The sequence below is a fragment of the Siphateles boraxobius genome, unplaced genomic scaffold, assembly GCF_051911475.1.
Source record: "Siphateles boraxobius isolate OS27281-9 unplaced genomic scaffold, OSU_SipBor_1 5, whole genome shotgun sequence".
In the NCBI taxonomy this organism is placed as follows: Eukaryota; Metazoa; Chordata; class Actinopteri; order Cypriniformes; family Leuciscidae; genus Siphateles; species Siphateles boraxobius.
The window spans coordinates 20,982,163-21,004,827 of NW_027509141.1; the positions used below are offsets into that span (position 1 = coordinate 20,982,163).

The window sequence follows — 22,665 nt, forward strand, 5'->3', positions numbered from 1 at the left end:
GCTTTTAGCTTCAGTCCTGTCACTTCCACTGCAGAAAAATGATCTCTCTTTTCTCTGCTTCTGTCTCTTAGATCATTTTTTCAGATGAGTGCACAGAGGCAGAGGGCAGGCACTGGCACATGAAGCACTTTTGCTGTTTCGAGTGCGAGACGGTTCTGGGTGGCCAGCGTTACATCATGAAAGAAGGCCGGCCATATTGCTGCACCTGTTTTGAGTCCCTGTACGCCGAGTACTGCGACTCCTGTGGGGAACACATCGGTAAGAGCCCATCTATCAGTGCCGACCTGGAATCCACTCGGCATCCATTCGAGGCCGGTCCGCTTTGCTCTTGAAGAAATTGCACCGTAGAAAATGCCAAGAGATGACCGACCTGCTTTTTGTCTATCGTTAAGATGATAAACATAAAGAGCTTGCAAGTTGATAGTTTAGTCTGGCGTTCACGTTCAACGTTTTGGCAGCTTGTATTGTAGAAATTCAATCCGGAATTACTTTCCACACAGGACCACAGAAAGTAATTTCATGAAACTGATTATAAACAGGAAGCATCAGTGCGGGTTTTCAAAACAGATGTTGTCCATTAGAGCGCGGCTGCTTTAGAGCTGTGATTAAAATCGAATGCATTTCTGCAATATGTGGCACACCGTATAATCAGCTTTCTCCAAACACGTCTACACCTCTCGAGAAGGATGTGATCATTCAAATGTTCTGCATTTGTTTACTTTAAGTAGCTGTCATTTTAAAATCCGCTCGATTTTAAGCTTATGCAACTATAACATGCATTCAAATTTTCACACAGTGTTGTTAAGTGCTCTTATGTCATGTCTAAAGGATTACTCTCTTGTGTATTTGCTGCAATGCAATAGAGAGGTCAGTGACATGATGCTATTTTTATTTTGTCCTACCTATTATTTTTAAAAAGACACTAACTGCAAAGCATATGGACAGTAACTTGAATAAACCTCTTCTAGGATGGTTTTAATTTGCGTATTAAGCTTTATTTTTCTGTATATTTTTCTATTATTAGAATAAGTTTTAAAAAGGGCTTCACTGCTAATATATTATGTAAATATATCAAATGTAACTAGCATGAATTCAAAGAGTACATTTTAGACCTTGGCTTGCTTTTCTGTATAGTAGGCTCTTTTGTGTGTCATTGACCCATAGTTTATGAGTTTTAATTTTGTCCATTGGTGCTGTGACCTGTGTGTAATGCATGTCCTTTTATTGTGCAGGTATTGACCAGGGTCAGATGACATATGATGGCCAGCATTGGCATGCCACCGAGGCCTGTTTTAGCTGTGCTCGCTGTAAGAAGTCCCTGCTCGGTCGTCCTTTTCTACCCAAGCAGGGTCAGATCTTCTGCTCTCGGGCATGTAGCATTGGCGATGACCAGAACGGCTCTGATTCGTCAGATTCTGCATTCCAGAGCGCACGTTCACGTGAGGCCCGGCGCAGCAGCTCCAAATCCAACAAGAGCAATAATGGTGGTAGTGGAGGAGATGGGAACCAGAGAGCGGAAGGTTCAGCCGGGCGTTACTCTGCAGATGTTGACCCACTGTCCCTGCAAATGGATTTGCTTAGTCTGTCCAGTCAAACACCCAGCCTGAACAGAGAATCTCCATCCTGGAAGACGCAGGCTGAGATGTATGGGTACGAGAGCCGTAATGAACTCTCTTCAAACCCTCTTCATTTGCTCAGTCAGTGCAACATCCGGACTTCCTATTCCTCAAATCTGTCCCCTGGTCATCCAGCAGATCCAAGGCCTAAAGAGCCTGTTACCTCCAAGAGACCCCCTGTATCTGTTCTCAAAGGACAGTCTTTGAACGAGAACTGGTTTCAACCGGGACCAGAGGACTATTACCAACCTGCACTGCGATCACAGACGAGCTTTAATGAGGTTCCACACAACAGCTTCATGGATAAGCGCTCAGTGAGCCTGCATGTATTCCAGAAGGAGAAGGATGTTGGACCACAGATGGGCCGTAGCAGGAACCCAATTAGTGCACTTGGTTTTAGCGAACAGCTCACACCACTGGAGCAGACGCCACATGGCTCTATGGAGTCACTGGCTCTATCTAATGCTACAGGTATTTTATTATTATTTATTAGTATTATTGTATTTTATAATTTTTTCTTTATTTAATTTACTCTACCAATCAAAATTGTATGGTTATTAAGATTTTTTTGATTTTTTTTGGATCAAAAATACAGTAAAAAAAAAAGTAATATTGTGAAATAAGTCTATTATATTTTAACATATTTTAAAATGTAATTTATTCCTGTGATGGCAAAGCTGAATTTTCAGCATCATTACTTCAGTCTTCAGGGTCACATGATCCTTCAGATCATGTCCTTTGCTGCTCAAGAAACATTTCTTATTATTATCAATGTTGAAAACAGTTGTGCTGCTTAATATTTTTGTGGAAACCTTTATGCTTTAAGTTCTTAAAATCTCACTGACCCCAATCTTTTGAACAGAAATTCTATTTATGTTTTGATTGAGCACTGAAAATGTTAAGGGTATCATTTAGAAGTGCTTGCCTTAGCAATTACTATTGTTCATTCTTGGGATTAGGGATTTTAACAAATCTAGTTTATTATTTTTCAACTTTTTTGTGTACTGTCTCTCAGTAAGGCAAGAGAATATTACAGCTGTGTTATGTTATGTTTGATGTCTCCAGGCACCTCTGCAGATGGCTGCAGTAAACGGCAGGAGCACTTGTCTCGCTTTTCAATGCCAGACTTGAGCAAAGATTCCGGCATGAACGTGTCTGAAAAGAGCAACATGGGCACCCTCAACTCCTCTGTGCAGTTCCACAGCTCTGAATCTCTACGCAGCCTGAACTCCGCACAGCCTTACCTGGAGCTTCAAGCCCCGGTTCAAGTCAAATACCCTGTGCAATACTCCCGTGAACCTCCTGGAATTAATGCTTTACCGCCTGGTTTTGCCTATCAGGAGGAGGATTGCGCAAGTTTGGTTAGCAACGCCAACAACGCCCGTCTACCACCAATGAGTGAAAGGACCCACCGCCGAAGCCTCGACCGTGAAGAGCCACGGCGTCGACACCACCACCATCATTCTCGCCGCTCCAGGCGTTCCCGTTCGGAAAATGCACTTAACCTTGCTGCCGAGCGCCGCCCAGCTCCGAAACGATCTCAACTTCATGTCCGTGAGGATTATGACCAGTTCCCTCCGCCCCGTGGGTCACGGGACCCCTACGGTGGTGGAAGTGGCAGGTTGAGACAGCAGCCGTTCAGACCTTGCCCTCGGACAACCTCCGACCTCACGCTTCAAAACCCTGCGCTACACCGGCACCAGGGCCCTTATTCATGGGACCAGTACGATTACGATGACGATTGGTGCTCGACCTGTTCCTCATCTTCCGAGTCAGAAGATGAAGGGTATTTTCTGGGTGAGCCAATTCCCAGACCAGTCCAGCTGAGGTACATGACCAGCGAAGAGCTGCTACGCAAATACAACTCTTCAGGACTCGGAGCAACTGGTCAGTTCGGGAGCCGAGGACAGTTGCACACACGCAAACGTAGGAAAAGCAAAAACTGCATTATCTCCTAAAAGTCACACCTGCTGCATCATGCACAACCTTGCACAAGATTTTTCCCGTCAATATAGTTTGAAAAGCTTTTCGGTGTTGTGAGGCTATCAGTGAATTAAACGCAGTAATTTAACTGGTTCATGGCTCAATTGCATATGCATGCTTTCCCATGTGATATTTACAAATTATTCTGGATGTTACACTTTTTAGGGACTTCTTTAATCCGCAGCACTGTTGCCACATTTGTTACAACTAATGTGCAATTTTCCGTTATGTAATCCATTCAGGCACAGTGATGTTTTTTGTATGGTGTTTGCTTTGGGCTGAAAATCCCATTAATAAAATGTATATAGGCAACTGAATGAAGAAATTTACTAAGTTAAGTATGTAATGTAAATTATCTGTAAATGATGTACCACATATTTTTATATTTTGTATCAATAGAACCATTTATGTACTAAGCAAAATTTAGAGAAAATAGTAAAGGCATGCACGTTAATTTGCTGATTTTTGTCCTGTATTAGAAATTAAAGAGTATTTCTGTGAGAGGTTTGATTGACAGCTCTTGGTTCTTCATCATCAGAGCATTCTGTGATCTCTGACTCAGATTAGACATCAACGCACTTGCCATCTGTTCAATCCATTAATGCAAAAGACCACAGAGCAACGAAGGATCCAAATGGCAAGCCTCACTTACTGATACACCTCATTGCTAATGACAGTGCTTATAAAAATCCAAGGATTAGTTTCGATCTACTTCTCCGACTTGGGATTTTAAAAGTGCGGAAATGTTTTTTTTTTATCTCCAGCTCAAGCTTTGCTCTTTCTTTAGATTCTAAACCATCATTGCTAGTAATGCTGCTGTTAAAGCAATAAGATAGGAGACTGCCATTTTACACACACACAGATTCAGAATGATATTGCCATCGGACAACCTCTGACCTCACGCTTCAAAAGTGCTAGCTACATGATTTTCAGTATTTTATCCATTAACCACGACCACAGTCCCATGTGCTATAGGCCTGAAAATGTATCTGAACTTGTTTAAAAGTGGCAAAGAGTTAATGTCCCCGCCAGGCCAGAAACATGAGATGCTTTGCGCTACTGTCTGAGGAATGTTTGTCCTCGTATGTGCTTAGTAGTGGTCAGAAGATTCTTGAAAGAAAGTTTAGATGGTGTTCTGGTATAACCATCTGCATAAACTTGATCTACATTAGAGTTTTTCTTTCTGTTCTATCCCTCTTTCTGTTTCCTTTCCTTTACCTCAGAGAATGATTAATTGGCAATCCTTATAATAGATATAGAAAAAGTATTTGAACCAAATACTTAATAATGTTATGCCAGGGTTTGTGTATTCCCGCAGATATGTCACAATTAAAGGTATAGTTCACACAAAAAATGAAAATTGTCATTTACTTGCCCTCAAGTTGTTCCAAACCTGTATGAATTTATTTCTTCTGCTGCACACAAAGGAATATATTTTGAAGAATGTTCAAAATTCCCAACCCAATATTATGGAAGTCAATGGTCCCCCACAACTTTGGTTACCCATATTCTTCTAAATATATTCCTTTGTGTTCAGCAGAAGAAATAAATTCATACAGGTTTGGAACAACTTGAGGGCGAGTTAATCAAATGATGACAAAATTTTCATTTTTGGGTGAACTATCCCTTCCTGGATTTAGGCTACACTGGCACAAAAAAAATACAGTTCTTTTAAATCGAAACGGTTGATTAGTTTCACTAGCTTTGTGTGAACAACAGACCTAAATTATATTTATTCACTGATAATCTTAACCTGCAGTAAACTGTTGACTACGATCGGTTCATTGAGTCAGCATAAAAATGATGAACGAATAATTCGATTCATTGAAAAGATTTAAAGTTTGGTTCATTCACGACCCAGCTAACAGAATTTTAGATAATTATAAGAACGTTCTCCAAATATTCAGTGTTGGTTCTGGGAACGTGAAAAATGTTCAGTTTTCTCGACGTTAGAGGAACGTGTTTTATAAGGTATAATGTTCCTCAAACGTTCTTTAAACTTAATTTTCGATTAAAAAATCAACATGATAGTAACGTTGACTTCTAACATTCCAAGAACATAAAAATGTCCAGTTTCCTGAATGTTACTACACAGTAAAAACTCAAGAGTGTTAAAGTGTTAAAATATGAGTGTTAAATTAACACTAATTGTTAATTAGTGTTAATTAACACTAAGTGTTAAAGTAAATGTGCTATTTAAGTGATTGATTGAGTGATGATTGAGCATTATTGTAGACACCTGATGATAACAAGCAGAATCACTGAAGGAGAAAAATTACATTTTAGTCACCAATGTGGGGATCAGTGTTTGCTTTAGTTGGGCAGTTGACCGTTAAATGTTTAACTTTAGATTTAGTTTGGCTGGTGCACCTGAGTTATGACAGCCAGATTAACAAATAGAAAAGGTGATCTGATGGTGTTGGTTATGTTTTAACATAATCATTATTTCACAATCATTTGACCTGAATCACTGAACTCAAGAAGTCCTAATCTCTGATTTGAATGTATATTGATCATTACAGAATCAAAGTGATTCAATAGTAAAAATTCCAAATTGTTCAATATAATCTAAATGATTTCTTAAAAGTTGTTCTGATAAAAGAAAAATTATTCCCTTTAATTTTAATGTCACAGACATTTAGAATCAGTGTATGAATCTCAACAATGGTGACAAAAAGAATATTCGATTAGGAAAAGGAAATTACTACATTACTAAAAGACAATTCAGATCATAATTTATTCATACCGCAATGCATAATGGGAGCCATGAATGAGTTTTGATTGGTGGCACCCAGAATGCACTGCAACACGCTTTATTATTGTCACCATTGTTGAGAATCACAGGCTGTTTCTTGATGTCTGTGTGTCCAAACAAAATTCCATTTTCAACGACTTTTGATCAGAACAACTTTCAAGAAATCTTTTGGATTATATTGAAAAATCTGGATTTTATGCTGTTTTAATCACTGTGATGCTGTAATGACCAATATACATCTAAATCAGAGATTAGGACTAAAAGAGTTCAGTGATTCAGGTCAATTGATTGTGAAATAATGATTATGTTAAAACATAACCAACACCATCAGATCACCTTTTCTCTTTGTTCATCTGGCTGTCATAACACAGGTACAGCAGCCAAACAAAATCTAAAGTTAAACATTTCAAGGTCAGCTGCCCAACTAAAGCAAACACAGATCTCCATAATGGTGACTAAAATGTGATTTTTCTCCTAAAAATATTTAATTGATATGATATTTAGGTAGGCCCTACATGTCAGTCTAGGCTAAAAAAGTAAAGGACGCATCATGCCTAAAATTGTGATGCTTTTGTGTCCTTTATGAAGCTTAAACGATTCAGTAGCCTACACATAAACCTCTTCAAAATGTCTGAAAGTTACAGGGGTTCTTCTGAACAAACAACATAAGGGTGAGTAACTGAACTGCCGAGAGGAGCAGTTAGATTCTTCCATATCGATCAACAATTGCTCAACATCAGAATGCCACTTCAGCACACTTCTGTTTGATGGTTATTTAATGTCACAGTTTTTCATAGGGATTTTTGCTGTATGTCAGGGGCAATTTTGAAAGCACGGCAAATTGGCACGGACTGCATGATATAATGTTAAAAATGGCTCCAGAGGTCTACCGAGGGCTGATACTGCAGACAAAGCAAAACCATGAAATTGTGAAACTGCCCAGGCGTAACTTATAGTCATAATGGAAAGTGTCAGACCTGTCTTTGCTGTTAAGGGACAGTAGCCCCTGTCTGTTTTTCCCTGAATATTTCAGATCATTTGCAGTCGGCCTCCAATCAACCGTAGCTACTGCATCCCTGATTGCTGGATGATCATGTGTTTGCATACACAAATTTCCCTGTCTGTTCTCATTTACCACATTTTAGGTGGCAAAGTTTTGCAACTTGGTCTATTTGGAGTTTTGGACATTTTACTTAACGATCCCATATCGTACACCTTTCTGAAGTTTTATTCTAGGTTTTGATGTCCTTAAGAATATATATTTACGATATAAGTACCAAAAACTATCCCAATATATTTTTAAAGCTCTTTTCTCAAGAGCTCTGCTAAGAACAGGTCGATTTTGGCCTTTCCAATTAATATTCATTAGCATCTCTTCAGATTGGCCTGTTGTTTTCTGAGTGACGCATGATCAGGCCAACCACAGGTAACTAAGGTCATGAATGCTGTAGCCTTCTGTGGCTTGGTGTTAAGGTATATAAAACACCTGTTGCCTAATGACATTGCTGAGGGAAATGTTTTCCGGCCTTTTGTTCGAGCCGGACTCAGACCCCGAATCGGTGACGACAGGAGACAAACAACCACCTCCTTAATTTCAGCGTTATTGTAAGAATATTATAATTACCATTACATCAATGCTGAACGCAGATTTAGCGTTAAAGGGTAACTAAACGAGATGGTGCTCGATGCAGAGCCAAATGGGAGGAGCTAGAGCTCGAGCTCCCCCTTTTCTGGAGCTCCAGCTCCACCTCGCTAAATTTAGTGGGCGGGGTTTCGCTACAGCGTCCAATGGGAGAAGCTAGAGCTCTAGCTCACCCTCGCTGGATCTAGTCAAAGTCCTTTTACTCGGCCGCCATCTAACAGCAGTAAAATATGATACAAATCGCTGAAAAGGTTTGATTCCTTTGCCCCAAAATAAGGTTTAAAACGCGTTTTCCCCCACAGGTTATACTTTAGTACGCATGCGCAAGGGTTCTCTCCCTCTCTGCCGTGCACACAGTATGTGCGAGCTCTTGCTCGCTCGCTCTAGATTCTGGGAGATTTAAACTAATTTGCGGGCATCAGGGAGCCGCTATCAATATGCGGGAGACTTGGGATGTCTGATATTTACACAACGCACACATACACTGCATAATCAAATATGCCGCTTTTTCAAACAGTAACGTATTTCCGCTGTTCCAAACCTCAACTGTGCGCATGCGTCAGTGGAACCAGACGATAGTTTTTAATGTTTCCCGGCTTACTGCGCCTGCGCGGCCCCGCCCACTAAATCCAGTGAGCTGAAGCTGGAGCTCCAGCGAGGGGAAGAGCTGGGGGGGGGGGGGGGCGTGCACCTGAGACGCATCTCTCTGTAGGCAAGGGCGTGGTTAGCTGGTACCCTCTGATGTCAGAGGGTACCACAACTTCCAATAGGAAAATTCAACTGCAGTAGCCACCGTTCAACCTGAAGAGGGCAGCACTCAGACGTTTTTACACCATATATTGTAGAATTAAAACACTTTAAACCCAAATGTCAAAAAATGTACTCGAATCAATGAACAGCATTTATGAAGCTCCATTCTTACAGATCATTAACTAAAAAAAGTTGTTTTAGTGTTTAGTTACCCTTTAACGCTAATTTAAACTGTCTGTAAACAAACTCAGACTTTTTTTTGTCAAATTCGCTTTAAATCTCCAAAATATGTACGTTAATAGCTAGTTACACTGATTTTGAAACACTTTACTGCTTTATAATGTAACGTCAGCAGACAGACACCGAATGCAGTAAGCTATGTTACTATTGCTTTCCTACTGATACAGTAAGTTGACGTGCTACAATTTATTTTACAATGTTACTTTTTTCTGTAAAAGGTGGAAAATGTGCAAAGATGCCCACAGAGCACGAGAACATATGCTGCAATTGACGCCTATGGTAAACTTGTACAACTGTGAACTGTAAGGACTGCAGCATCTTTGAGTAACGTTAGCTTCTTTTAAAAAACGCATTAAACTGTGCCTGATTGACGAAGCAGTCACTTGTGAAATGTGAACAGACGGTTAAGGTCGAACTAAATTGCTGTGGAGTTTCTGAATAAATAAACATTAGCCACTGTTCTCTTATATTAATGTTGTTCGGAAGCCTGTGCAATGATGTAGTTTCCTGACGGTGGGCTGTGTTCAGGGTGGTGAGTAGTTCTGACATCACATTTATACGGAAGTCACAATGGCTCTGAAAAGGCACAGCTACTTTATGCAGGGTGTGTGCATTTGTCTGTGGATTGACTGTTTTGTAACTTATATGGTAGTTACATAGCCCCTAGACCTCTGTTATCATGAAAAAGGCCAGGAAATTTCAGTTTTGACAACATGGGACCTTTAATATTATCTATCTTTCCCTTACCTTCAGAGAGATTGATATCTTAATGAAATCTTTGATAAGATTATAAATTAAATGTTTTACCTCACAAGTATTTTTTTTCTTGACTATTTCATTTATAAAAGAGTCCTATTACGTTGCCCAAGAGTTCCTGCTGTCTTTTATTGAAGAAACGCCTCATAAAACCAGAAAGAGACTCTTCGAGTTGACATTCATTCCCCTTATGACCCAAAATTAATCTGTGAGCCATGACTGCATTAAGGGCCAGAGTTGAAAGCGTGTATTATACTTAAAACCATTAAAACAATATATATATATATATATATATATATATATATATATATATAAAATATGTGAGTTTATAGTCTATCCATCTATTGTGGAAATTAAATGTCGGTTTAGCAATTTGTGGTTAACTTTATGCTTTTAGAGCATTTATGTCAGAGGTAACTGATGTAAAAAGCACTTTCAATGACGTGACATGGCCATTGCAGTCATTATTTGTTGACTTGAGAGAGCCAACTGCTGGTATTCCTATTTAAATATTACTGTCTTTTATTCAGAGATTTTGAAGCTAATTTATCTCTGGGGCATTGAAGTTAAAGCCATGAACCTTAGCATGTTTGATTATTTCTAAGTCTAACTGTAGTTTCAAAGCATTTTCTATTAAAGTCATCCAGTTTCAAACTGAAAAATTAAAGATTGAGCACAATTGGCCTCAGACTACTGGAAGTTTGAAACCACTTGAACAATAGTTGGTCTCATTTAGGGTTTTCCATATTGAGTTTTTTTTTTTGCACCCTAGCTGGGACAATTGTATTGTAATATGTTATCCTAAAACATTAGGTATGTTTGCATGATGCAACAATTTCCTTCAATCCAAATTAATCCAATCTATTTTCAGTTTCTGAAAGATCTGTTTATATGAACCTGAACCTTTACTAATCTGATTGACAGAATTTGTGTACATGAAATTCAAGTATTCTGCATATGTCACCAGAGTGAAGTCTGTTGTTTCACCGGAAGGTCCAGTTATGACATTTTCATTAATCATTAAGAAGTCAAAAATAAATAAATAAACATGTGCACAGTTGATTTGTTCGCTATTAAGATTAGACTTTTAAGACATTTAATAACTAACTTTTTTGTGTGATATCTCAATCTGTAATAGAGTGATACATATTGACAGTATGTTTAGTCACTGTTCCAAAAAGAGTGAAAAGTTCTTGAGCTGCCTGCTGTTTCTATGGTTACCATATCAGGTGGAAGCGATTTTGAAAGTGCCTATTTACCAGAGAAAATTGTGACCCGACTAACTTGGTGGTGTATTCAATATACCTATTGAGCAAAAAGATGTCAGATCATCAATGTTTATATATATATAATGCAGCCAGAGACATTGATTCAATGTTTCTTTGTGCTCTATGCATTTAAAAAGAATTTGTGCTTTTTTTGTTATGACTTCTCCCTCTTAAAATTCAAACCCCGTCCTTATAAGGTTTCAGATTCATTGCTCATTCAGGAGATGTTGAGGTAGACTGAATATGAAGCTTTAATTTCAGTCTGCATGATATTATGCATTGATGAGATTCTCATGTCACCAGCTGGATGTCACCAGTCATACGCCAAATATATGACATCAAACCTCTTGAGGGAGTTATCATTTTAGTCAGTTATGCCAAAACGCATATATCCATTCACACAGGAAGCCGTCATGCTTGTAGCTAATTTAAAATACTGTGATTATATTATCAGAAACAATGATTCATGAAACATCACATTATCTATAAATAGAATAGAGTGGTGTAGGGATGACTTCAAAACTGGGAAGACTAATTTGCCACTGGTTCCCTCAAGATTTTCCTAAGGATTCTTCAATTTATGAGTAAAGTAAAGCTGGTAAACATAACTTGATACTTGAACGTTTTTCTCTACAGTTTAAATTACACACACCCATATCGATAATGCAAATTTTGAAAAAACTCGAAGGACCATCTGCCAAATGTGAGTAAAAATTGGTGTTTGCTAGTATGTGAAATGGTGTCAATTGCCAGTTAGCAATGGCCGGTCAAAAAAAAAGTGAACGGGACAGTTGACGGGACAGTGTTGCATCGTCACGAAAGTATAAGCCTTGCCAGTTTAAATATTCAAGATACTGTGCAAGCATCCGAAGCGCGTGAATACTGTATTAAGCTCTCTTTCAGTTCTTTTTGTGCTTGAACAGACATATTCAGACAAAATTCTCCTTGGCATCCTTGTAGACATAGTCAGTTATGTCTTAACTGAACGTAAACAGTTGAGAAATAAAGTGCATGTGTAACATATATTGGATCCGTGCATAAGCTCTTAAAGTGACAGCAGCCTTATATCCCTGCTGCTGTCTGTGTTTTTAATGTTAATCAAGCAAAAAAAAAAAAAAAAAAAGACAAAAAACAACAATTTAATTTTCCTGAATAATTTTTGTAACTTTAATAAGGATTATGTTTCATGACTGGTAAAAATATTCATGGCCGTCATATTTAAGTCATTGGCATTTTCCCTGCCTACACTACTTTATGAACTAAATTGAAATTCATTCTGCAATATTTGTTTCCATTCAGAAATGCCCATTCAGCAACCTGTGGTATTTGTACACAATGACAAATTCATTACAATGAACGCTGTGTGTCTACATTGTGATGCCACCACAGCTAAATGGAGCTATTCAGTGCTCATAATCCTCTGATCAGGAGGTCTCAGGACTGTTTAACATTCATCGAGATATTCATTTCTTACTCACACATAGGAGATAATCCCATAGTGCCAAAGGCCCCATGATTTCCAGCTGCAGCCTTAGTCATTTTACAGACATTAATGACCTTACTGAGCAGACCCATCTGTGCACTTACGCTCATTTACTATGGCATGTTGCCGAACCAAATAAATCCGCTGATAATTGCATATCATTTAACATTTTCGGTCATTCTAAATGATGCTTTTAAGGTTTTCTGAATGTGAATGTTCTTGCTGTTGTTGTTTTTTGTGTGTGTGCTTTGTTGTTGCATAAAAGTAACAATTCGTCTGTAATGCTTTATCATATTTACTCCTTGTATTATAATTCAGATATGATCAATAAGTAATGCTACATGTTTTTTCTATTGCTTTATCGCATCAAAATTATTATAATAATTGAACTCGTAAAGAAGATTGAACTACATTGAAAAAAAAACCAGTAGAAATTGCTAGTAAATTTCACAAACGATTACAGAGAAATGCAAGTAACACAGAACTAAACATGACATTTTCACATAGAAAACCTGAAATAGTATTATTTTTTTTAAATATTTTTTTTACAGTGCACAAGATTTTAAGAAATGAGTTGACTTGTGCATCCAATTTGATTATAATTAAAAGAAATTAAGGCAACAACTGAACTTAAGTTTTTAAGTTGAATTAGGTGTTTTTACAGTGTGAATGTTCTTAAAGATGAAAGTGACTGTAGAGCATTATGATATGGTGAACGTTGACTGTGAGATGGATATTTGCTTTGCACATTGACCTTGTGATGATGCATCTGTCTGCACACTCATTCACAAGATTAATGATCGATTTCAGTTATGCACTTGATGGGATGGCAACTGAACATTAATTATATGCTGCAGGAATGTTAATGAAGCTAATTATATTAACATTGTCTGACCGTCTCTTCACAGATTCCATAGCATTATGTCATTTGTGGAGTGGCAGCGATATGACTGGAGAACAAATTGCTCGTTGCTTCTGAGTGCTGTGTCAGTATGCCGGTCAGCTATTATTAGTGTGTTCAGCCCTTAATTCATTTTAAACTCTCAGAATTGTCCACCACTTAACAAGCCAAGGACACTCAGAATGACCGAAATCCATAAACACTCCAGAGAGAGGACTGGTGTCACATTGTAGTTACAATAATGAGCTTTTCATGAGATCATGACATTATGTGATTGAGCGGTGAATACGAACTGGTTGCGTTGTTAGCATTTAAGCTGTGTTAGGTTGCCTTAATGGAGAATATAAAAAATAAAAAACAAATGTTGTATTTCCGTTCAAAAGATCAGGGTTAGGAAGTATATATATATATATATATATATATAATTTTTATGTATTTATTTTATTTATATTATTTATTTATTTTTAAAGAACATAAATGCAGCCTTGGTAAAAGCATGACTCTGACCTCAAGCTTTTGAACAGTATAGAGTGAATAACCTATTCTACTTACTGTATTAGCAAAAATAAACCATATCATATCTCAGCACAGCACAAAGCTATCTGTGGAGTGGCCTATATTTTACCATGTTCTCTCCAGAGAATGTGGAAGAAAAAAAAGAAAGTAAAAAAAACTGAAAAACTGCATTAACAGCAAAACATTTTACAAAAGGCAGGCTAATTTTTTGAAAATTGTTGTGTAAAACTTTAGTAATAGTTTTACAAAGTCACAGATCAAATAAGTTTAAAAAGAATCAAAATGTTCAAGTAATCAGTTCCAGTTCCACTGGCAACATTTGAAAGGAAACATTGCTGACGACTATATTAATATTGTCATAAAAGAGGTTTACAAAGAGGTAAAATCATAGTTGGTAATAAAGAAAAGTGCTTCTGGTGTAACATTCTTGTGTATCATGAAGGAATTTAATAACACATCACTCTTTGGTTCTTATTAAAAGCTGACCGAGCTGCAGTGTGCTTTACTGTAACCCTGCAGTGAATATACAGCGCCACCCTTTGGCAGTTGAAAATATTGTATAATGTCCCATAATTTAAATCGAAATTAAATTATGTATAGATGGGTGGTTATTTAACTTATGACGAAGGCATTGATTTCTGTTAAAAATAACATATTTCAGCTTTTGTTTTGTCAAAAAATCTTTTATATATCTAATTTTATATATATATATGTGTATAATTAATAATGATTTGTTACATTTATATAGTGCTTTTCTGGGTGCTCAAAGCGCTTCACATATAGAGGGGGGAATCTCCTCAACCACCACCAATATATATATATTTATGTGTGTGTGTGTGTGTGTGTGTGTGTGTGTGTGTGTGTGTGTGTGTGTGTGTGTGTGTGTGTGTGTGTGTGTGTGTGTGTGTGTGTGTGTGTGTGTGTGCGTGTGTGTGTGTGTGTGTACATTTGAGACAAATTATACATAAATATTTTTTAGATTTCAATTATGAAATCTGAATATGACATTTTGAATAGACTGCATATTTAAAATTATGTAAACACCCGTTTTTCATTTCATTCAATTTTTTATTCACCAGAGTGACTTGAATGAAAAACCTAGCAAAATCGGAAGAAACACATAATATATAATAAAGTAATATATACATGTGATGCTGTATTATGTAAACTACATATCAGGTTTATTAGGTATATGTAGTTTAGTAACAAGTATCAAAATGATTGACTTTGGGCCTGTGTGATTCTGTGTCGAATCCTGTGGCTATTTGAATCTACTCACTAGTTTCTAACTAGAAATGGGTCATTCCCATTAGGGAACACGTAAAAAAAAAAAAAAAAGTAGTTCCGATATGATGTTTTGGGATGTCCATAATCATTGATAGTCAGTTAAATTATTCCTCCAGTTAATCCTGTGAAACAGCTGAGGCGGTGATAAAGCAATTCTAGTAATGTCAATCATTATTGGTCTATGAAGTTCACACAGTACCTATTATACCGGTAATGAGGCTGGGAAGCACCGCACAGTCTGTCCGGGACTGATAAGAGAGAAAGTCCCTGTGCTAAACCTTCACAGGGTTCTACAAGCCCCGGTGAAATTACCTGGGTGGGCCGATGGGGTTAACCTCACTTAACTCTTCAGAGATTGTATTGACATTATAATGTTTGATTGGCAGGTTACTGAACTAGTACGTCATGTAAGAAATAAACATGGGTAACTTTCGACATCACGTTATGTAGTTCGACATTTTTCAGACATTGAGAAAGAAAGAAAATAAACTAGAATTAAAAGGTCCTGAAGTTTCACTATGTTTTGAGTGGCAAGAAAACACGCAGATCAAGTAACAGAACATTTGTATTTCAAATATTTTTATTCATTAAAAACTAGTCTAGAATCAAGTGCATTTATTTATTTATTGTTAAGTAGCCATGCATTAAGTTGGATAACATACAGTCATCCGGCCATTATCGCGTGTCTAATATATCAAATAAACTCAAGACCATCCATCCAGCTGACTGTACAGCATCACTTTCTTATAATATTAGCTAAGCAGACTGTCTTTATAAATATAATGTTGATAAATAAATATGATGTTAATGTAAGGCCAGTCCACATCCATCCATATTTACATCAAAATGGCAACTTTAAAGCTTAGTCTCTAAGCACATGGCATTTTCTTTGGAGGATCCACACGCTCTGATGTTCTTAAACTCTTTGGAAATTTCAAGTGGAGTTTTGCCTTTTGTTTCAGGAAGGATGAAGAAGACGTAGAGAGCAGCTATCAGACAAACGCAGGAGAAGAGAACAAAGCTCAGAGACTTCAGAGCGGCCTGCAGAAACATGGATGAGAAATGTGGCCTTTTGTTTAAGTGAGTCTCTGTGCAGCAACAGACAGCAGAGAAGTTTTCATAGGAGCAGCGAAAAGGTGTGATGAAAGCCTGGTATTACACATTGTTCAGGAAGAAGACATAATGGGGCACACATAAAAGAATCATTCTGTATTTTAGTTTGACTTTTATGACTTTAAAATAAAGAGGAGACAGACTTTGAGAGAATCACAATAAAGCCATAATAAATGGCTTTAATTATGATGGCAAAAGCCTCTTACATGAACCATTAATAATACATCTACAGTAATAGCAATGACATTTAATAATGCTGCATTTGTGGAGCACACACACTTTACTATATATTTTAACATTAATAAAGTGGCTGAATCCACAAACATTGCTAATAATAAAGGTGCCTATTTCTGTGGTATTGCTTAGTTGATGGACTTACAATAAGGAATGGGAAGATGAATCCAAGCATGGCGAATCCCAGCCAGCGCAGGAATCCGGTAAACATAAATGCAGCGGGGCGGTATGACTGGATGAAGATCTCATTGGCGAGCGATATGACTGTTCCAGCTGTTCAGAGCAAAATGGTTTGAGTTGTTTGAACTGACTAGTCAGTTTATAACCAATATGTTCTTATCTTATACAATATCACACAAAGAATGTTGTTTTCAATACAACAACACGATTAAGAGCATGATATGCTTGCAACAGATCAATAATGCAAATATAGAGAAAATTTCAGTGACATATCAAAAGTCAATAAAGTCATCTAGGGTGATTCCCTGTGACCAAACCTGAACCTGATGCGAATTTGCATGGGGACTACATATTTTGGATGCAATATTTCTAGTTTGTTTTGATCTGCCAGAGAAAATAGTTTGACTGGCTGCCGCGCATATTAACATTTGAATGAGCCAATGTTTTTAAACGAATCAGTACGGGGAATGATTCAGTGATTCACTCATTAACACTGGACCCTTTTAATATTTCCAGAGGTTCTCAGAAGCAGAAGTCATCATATTTACTCCAATAGCAAAAGAAAAAGAAAATCTGTGGTAGAGTTTCCATGACTTTCCAAAAGGATAAAATATAAATGGATTGATAACGTTGGTCAAAAGAGAGAAAGATGTCAAATTTGCCACCACTCCCTCAGCCATTGAATTAGAAACACCCTGGCAGCAGTTGTTTGTCATTTACCGACAAAGTCATATAAAACATAATTTTCAAACTAGATTTTCAATTTTGATAACTGTGGATCAGTCTGGGAAATGGGTCCCTTGTTTTGCTCCTGAATGAATCAGCATTTTTAATTGAATGTCGCACTCATAAAGATGATCTCTTACCGCCACCTATTAGCATAACAATGTGATCATACTGACAAATTTGAAAAGTCCTGCTGCAAAAGACACGAGCCCAACTGTCAAGCATCCATGTAGTACATGTTTACATTAAAAAAATAATGGAAATGCTGTTCAGTGGATTTTAAAAATGCATTCATATTAGTGGTCCCTAATGGAATTCCAAAGCTGTCAAAATAATAAATAAATAAATAAATAAATGGAATTCAAAGCTGCCAAAATAACAATTGAATAAATGGAATTCCATAGCTTAGGGGCCATTCACAGAGAATGCTTTTTAAAAGAGATAGTGGAATTAAAACGAAAACGCAAGGTCTAGAGATGCATTTATTAAAAGCTGAACTTCTTTTAGCTTGAGCGCCACAATTTTCAAAAGACAAACTTTCGTCTAGCCCATGTTTACATAGAAAGCAATGAAAATGTAGCACAGTGAAATGCCAAAAATTCTCTATGTGAACTGCCTCTTATATTTAATTGTTATAACAGCACTTTTGAAATGCCAACCCACCAATCCAATTCAAAAAACAGAACTAAATGTCATATAAATATGCAAAAAGCTTCACCTGGGCCTCCTCCATAGAAAATAATGAAGAGGAAAATGAGGATGACTGTGATGTATGGAATCACAAAGCTGTAGTCCTGTAGATGAAATAGAGATGAGATGATAAAGGTGTGTTTGATGCTTGCTGTTGGCTGTTAAATGAATGAAACTCACCTTTAGGTACAGGGTGACTGTGATTAATGCCATAATGGCTGACATTCCCCCAAACCCTTTCCACATCAAGGCTCTCCTCCCCACACTCTCAATGAACAGGCCCTACACATGCACACAAGCCGAAATACTATTAAAAAAAGGCCACAAAGATGATTTATGATGTTCCTTAATGAAGAATGATCCTAATCCCTTTTCAAGTCACACACTTTCATGTGTGCTTCCCTGGAACTTACACAGGTTATGGAGACAAGAACTTCTGAAGCTCCTATGCCCAGAGTGACGTAACGGATCTTGTCCACTGGAATTCCCGCTTCCAAAAAGATATTGAAAGAGAAGACGGTGATCTACGAGCGAGAAGGGTAAAAGATCACATTTTAACAAGGTACCTGTAACCATTTTTCTGTAACCATTAAAGGATGTCTTGGGTACTTTTTGACAACACAATGACATAGGAAAACGTAGGTCACTTTTGAATCAGAGCACATATATAGAAGCACAATATGATTAATTGACGATAAAAGCAAAATGATTTACAGCAGAGACGCCGCTGAACTGGATGCATCCGTTTATGACCAGCAGGGAAAAGACCTGCCAGCGCAAGTGTTTGTCTCTCAGAAGATCCAGCAGACTCTTATTGTGCTCCTCTCCAATGGCTACCTGCTCTTCTGCCATCTCCTCTATCTCCAACTTATAATCTCCTGGTCCCCATAGACATTGCAGTGCTGCCGATGGAAACACATATCCGGGATTTAACACAAAAGGTTGTTGCAATGACATACAGAGGTTCGTCGAGTTACATAAAATGGCATTTATTTGTTTAAATGTGATGCACCCTTTTTGCACTGTTCAGTGTTGCCCTTCTCTATCAGAATATATCGGGGAGCATCAGGGAAGAATGGCAAGACTGCCAACTGAACCACGCAAAAAAACGTCGGGATGCACAACAGGATGTTCCACCACTCTTCACGGCTAAGAATTTCCCTGTGAATGAAATGAGAATCTTAGAGGAATTAAAAAAAAAAAAAAGATTTGTTTCCAGAAGCCACGTAAATTAAATCAAACATTAAAGTAGGCATGAAAAGAAAATCAATTTTTTTAATGCAAATTTTATTGATTTTATTGTGAACAATTTAGCATGTTTGTTATTCTTAATCAAAAAGTAATAACTCAATCTTTCGGTGAAATGAAACTTCGCCTGCTTAAACCCCGCCTCTTTCTTACAATCGACTTCAGCGCGCATTTAGATCTGCCTCCATCCAATCAACGACCAATGGATAGAACAAGCCTCGTCCTACTTTTTTATTTTTTTCATCCTCATAATCTATAATCAAAATATCTTCCACCACCTCTTGCAGCAACATCTCTATTCTTCTCTGATGACGTGTTTACTGGGGCGAAGGCGGGGCAACCTGTCACTCACATGTGATCGACCAATAGCAAAGCAAAATGATCCAATCAATTCCTGATGGACAAAAATCAAGTCCCGCCCTACAATTGTTCTTGCCAATAAGCCGTCACAAAAGGGATAAAAATACCATCGCAACTTTCATTTCATGCCGACTTTTATCCATTTCTCAGGTTACAATACGGAAAAAAAGATCTATCGCTTCTGTATCATTGGAAATTTAATACTTAATTATTACCGGAGGCCAGCAAATTGTCCTGCCAGTTTGCCAAGGGACAAAAAGGTAGCGGCTGTGAGTGTCACCATGCCTCTGATTTTCTTTGGTGAACTCTCACCAAGGTAGATGGCATGGACATTCAATCCTAATCCTTCCAACAAGAACGGAAGCAAATCACAATTCACATCACTTATTATTAAGCTACATTTTAGATATTATTTATAATACAGTCTGACATACCTGCTCCGAATCCAATTAGGAAGCGTGCTACAAGGATCAACTCAAATGAGTATGTAGGTTTGCTAATGTACATGATAATTGTGGCCACAACTGCGATGGCACTGTTCAACAGCATGGTTCCTTTTCTGAAAGAAGAATGTGAACAGGAAATCAGCATCCATTTTTTTTTTACCCTGAAAATATTATGCCAGAGTGATATGATAATGCTACTTATCACAAGTTCAATGTCAGAATGGAGAGAGGAGATGAGGATGGGTGACATTAACCTTCCCAGACGACTGGTTAAGTATCGGACAGATATGGAGCCAATGAGACCTCCAAAAGCGTATAGAGCCACCACAGCAGACCAGATAAAGGTGATGGTCTTCTCTCCTGGGACATCTCCATAGTGATGCATCCAGCTGCTGTTAATAAAGCTCTGAATGTACTGTGGGCAAACAGATTCGACACAAAACGTGTATTGATTGGCCTGGATAGTACATATTGTACTGAATTGGCAATAGAAAAATAATTGATAGTTAAAATGTTACTTTCTGGTAACACTATTTGAAAGTGTCTTTGTTACATGTTAAATCTATTTGCTATGGTAATAGTAATGGTAAATTATGCATAATTACAAGCAACTAAACAAAACCCTATCCCTCACCATATAGTAAGTAATGTTGTTAATGAACCCTACTTATATGTGTAATTACATCTAAATTGATTTGACTTAAAAAAAGTAAGGAAACCCGTAGCCTTAAAATTATTAAGTAGCCTAATAAACTTAATACGTAGGCTAATTGAAAAATTTCACATAACTTATTTTTTTTTTCAATTACGCATGAAGTTTTTTACTTAATAATTGCAAGCCAATGGGTTCCCTCACTTTTTTAAGTTAAGTCAACTGATCACTTTTTATAAGGAGACTTAAAGGGTTCTGTTGAGCGCTTAGGGGTTCCCATCATTTTATGGGTGTTCATTTATTAATTTTGTTTTAAATTATTTTTATTTTGAGTACATTTTATGAAATATGCAGCTTTTAAGCATACTGTACATTATCACTAGATTTTTTTTTAAATAACCTGAAAGTATATGCAATTAAAGACATGTATCCTTACACTTTAAAAAATAAAGGTTCTTTATTGGCATAAATGGTTCCATGAAGAACCTTTAACATCCTTAAAAATTAAAGTTCCAAACATTTTTCATAGTGATGCCATAAAAGAACCATTTTGGGTTCCCCAAAGAACCCTTTAGTGAAAAGTTCTTAAATGAACCGTTTTTCTTATTGTGAAGAACATTTAAATACTCTATAAAGAACCCGTTTCCACTATAAAGAACCTTTTGAACATATAGTTTCTTTCTTCTATTGAACAGTTACCAACATTCTTCAAAATATCTTCTTTCGTGTTCAGCAGAAGAAAGAAACTCATACAGGTTTGGAACAACATGAGGGTGAGTAAATGATGACAAGGGTTGATGACATTTTTTGGTGAACTATCCCTTTAAAGGATCCGTTCCATTTTCATAGATTATTTAAATGTTCTTTTTGAGAAAAACATTTCACTGAATGTTGGAGAATTCAAAATTGTTCTTCTATGGCATCACTGCAAAACCCCACTTTTGAACCTTAATTTTTAAGAGATGTAGAACCTTCTTGGCATGAAGAGTTCTTTAAAATTGAGTCAAGAACCCGAGAGTTCTATATAGAACTCCGCTGAACCATATTTCACTAAGAGTGGCACTAACAAGGACACTTTAAAATAAAATGTAACCTGCACTGTTAATTTAATAACAGTGACAAAATAAATAGAAATATAAGTGCGCACTGGAGACGGAGAGCTGATCGCTGTGAGATGAAATCCATTCTGAAATGATCCACCAAAACCAAGCACAATGATAAAGACAAGCGCTTTCCCGCCAACCTGAAATTATAGACACAATGTTCACTGACTACATTCATACTTCACAACCAGCACAGAGGGGTTTTCTTTTGTTCAAGAATGACACAGAGCCACATTCTGAGTAAATGAGTAAACTTTGGTTAAGAGTTTAACTCTGCACTTAGTTGACAGAAATAGAGAAAATAGTTAACAGAGACATATGATCCAACAATATACTTATTTTCACCATTATGATTTTGTTGAAATAATGAGATTCTTTATCATCCTATAGTTCAGATTTCCTCGAACTAGATTTCATTTAAGATTTCATCTAGTTTCAAAGGTCTGATAATATAATTATTAGGCTATATAGCTAGCAAAATGTTCCTACCAGTTCCTTCATTATGCTCTTCATGCTTATATTCTTGTTTTGTGTCCATGAAGCACGACTGCTTCTCTTCAATAAATACAGAGTCATCTCCGTTAGGCAGTTTGGGGAGGATTTTGATTAATTTTTGACACTGGAATGACTCGTCACATTTTGTCTTCTAAAAATACCTCTAGCTATATAAAAATGAAGGATTTTTCCAGAATAAAATAGCTTTATTTTAAATGTAT

General features: G+C 37.2%; 2 protein-coding genes and 1 long non-coding RNA gene across 7 annotated transcripts in view; 2 read left to right on the plus strand and 1 right to left on the minus strand.

The window, feature by feature from the left end:
* Positions 1 to 4,100, plus strand: part of prickle2b (prickle homolog 2b) — an 87,299-nt gene extending 83,199 nt beyond the window's left edge. For all 4 annotated transcript variants that reach the window (XM_077203238.1, XM_077203239.1, XM_077203241.1 and 1 more), the window contains 3 exons: positions 72 to 258; positions 1,233 to 2,087; positions 2,682 to 4,100. In XM_077203238.1, coding sequence (XP_077059353.1) covers positions 72 to 258; positions 1,233 to 2,087; positions 2,682 to 3,574 — 1,935 coding nt within the window. In that variant the 3' untranslated portion in view covers positions 3,575 to 4,100. The remainder of the gene's footprint in view (positions 1 to 71; positions 259 to 1,232; positions 2,088 to 2,681) is intronic.
* A 2,770-nt stretch (positions 4,101 to 6,870) lies between these two features.
* Positions 6,871 to 19,428, plus strand: LOC143711579 (uncharacterized). Of its 2 annotated transcripts, none has more exons than XR_013194877.1 (5): positions 6,871 to 7,025; positions 16,160 to 16,333; positions 16,677 to 16,834; positions 18,558 to 18,702; positions 18,857 to 19,428. It is a non-coding gene; the product is annotated as an uncharacterized LOC143711579 (long non-coding RNA). The 2 variants fall into 2 exon arrangements; XR_013194878.1 differs by having other exon boundaries at positions 18,897 to 19,428.
* On the minus strand, positions 15,770 to 22,530 carry slc2a9l1 (solute carrier family 2 member 9, like 1). Its single transcript, XM_077203248.1, has 12 exons — positions 22,439 to 22,530; positions 21,994 to 22,089; positions 20,449 to 20,609; positions 20,183 to 20,307; positions 19,964 to 20,093; positions 19,153 to 19,301; positions 18,855 to 19,042; positions 18,554 to 18,664; positions 18,321 to 18,422; positions 18,169 to 18,244; positions 16,690 to 16,817; positions 15,770 to 16,238 (listed from the first exon to the last, which is right to left on the minus strand). The coding sequence occupies exons 1-12, from the start codon at positions 22,523 to 22,525 to the stop codon at positions 16,053 to 16,055; spliced, it is 1,539 nt and encodes a 512-aa protein (XP_077059363.1). The 5' UTR covers positions 22,526 to 22,530; the 3' UTR covers positions 15,770 to 16,052.
* Between the last annotated feature and the right edge of the window lie 135 nt (positions 22,531 to 22,665).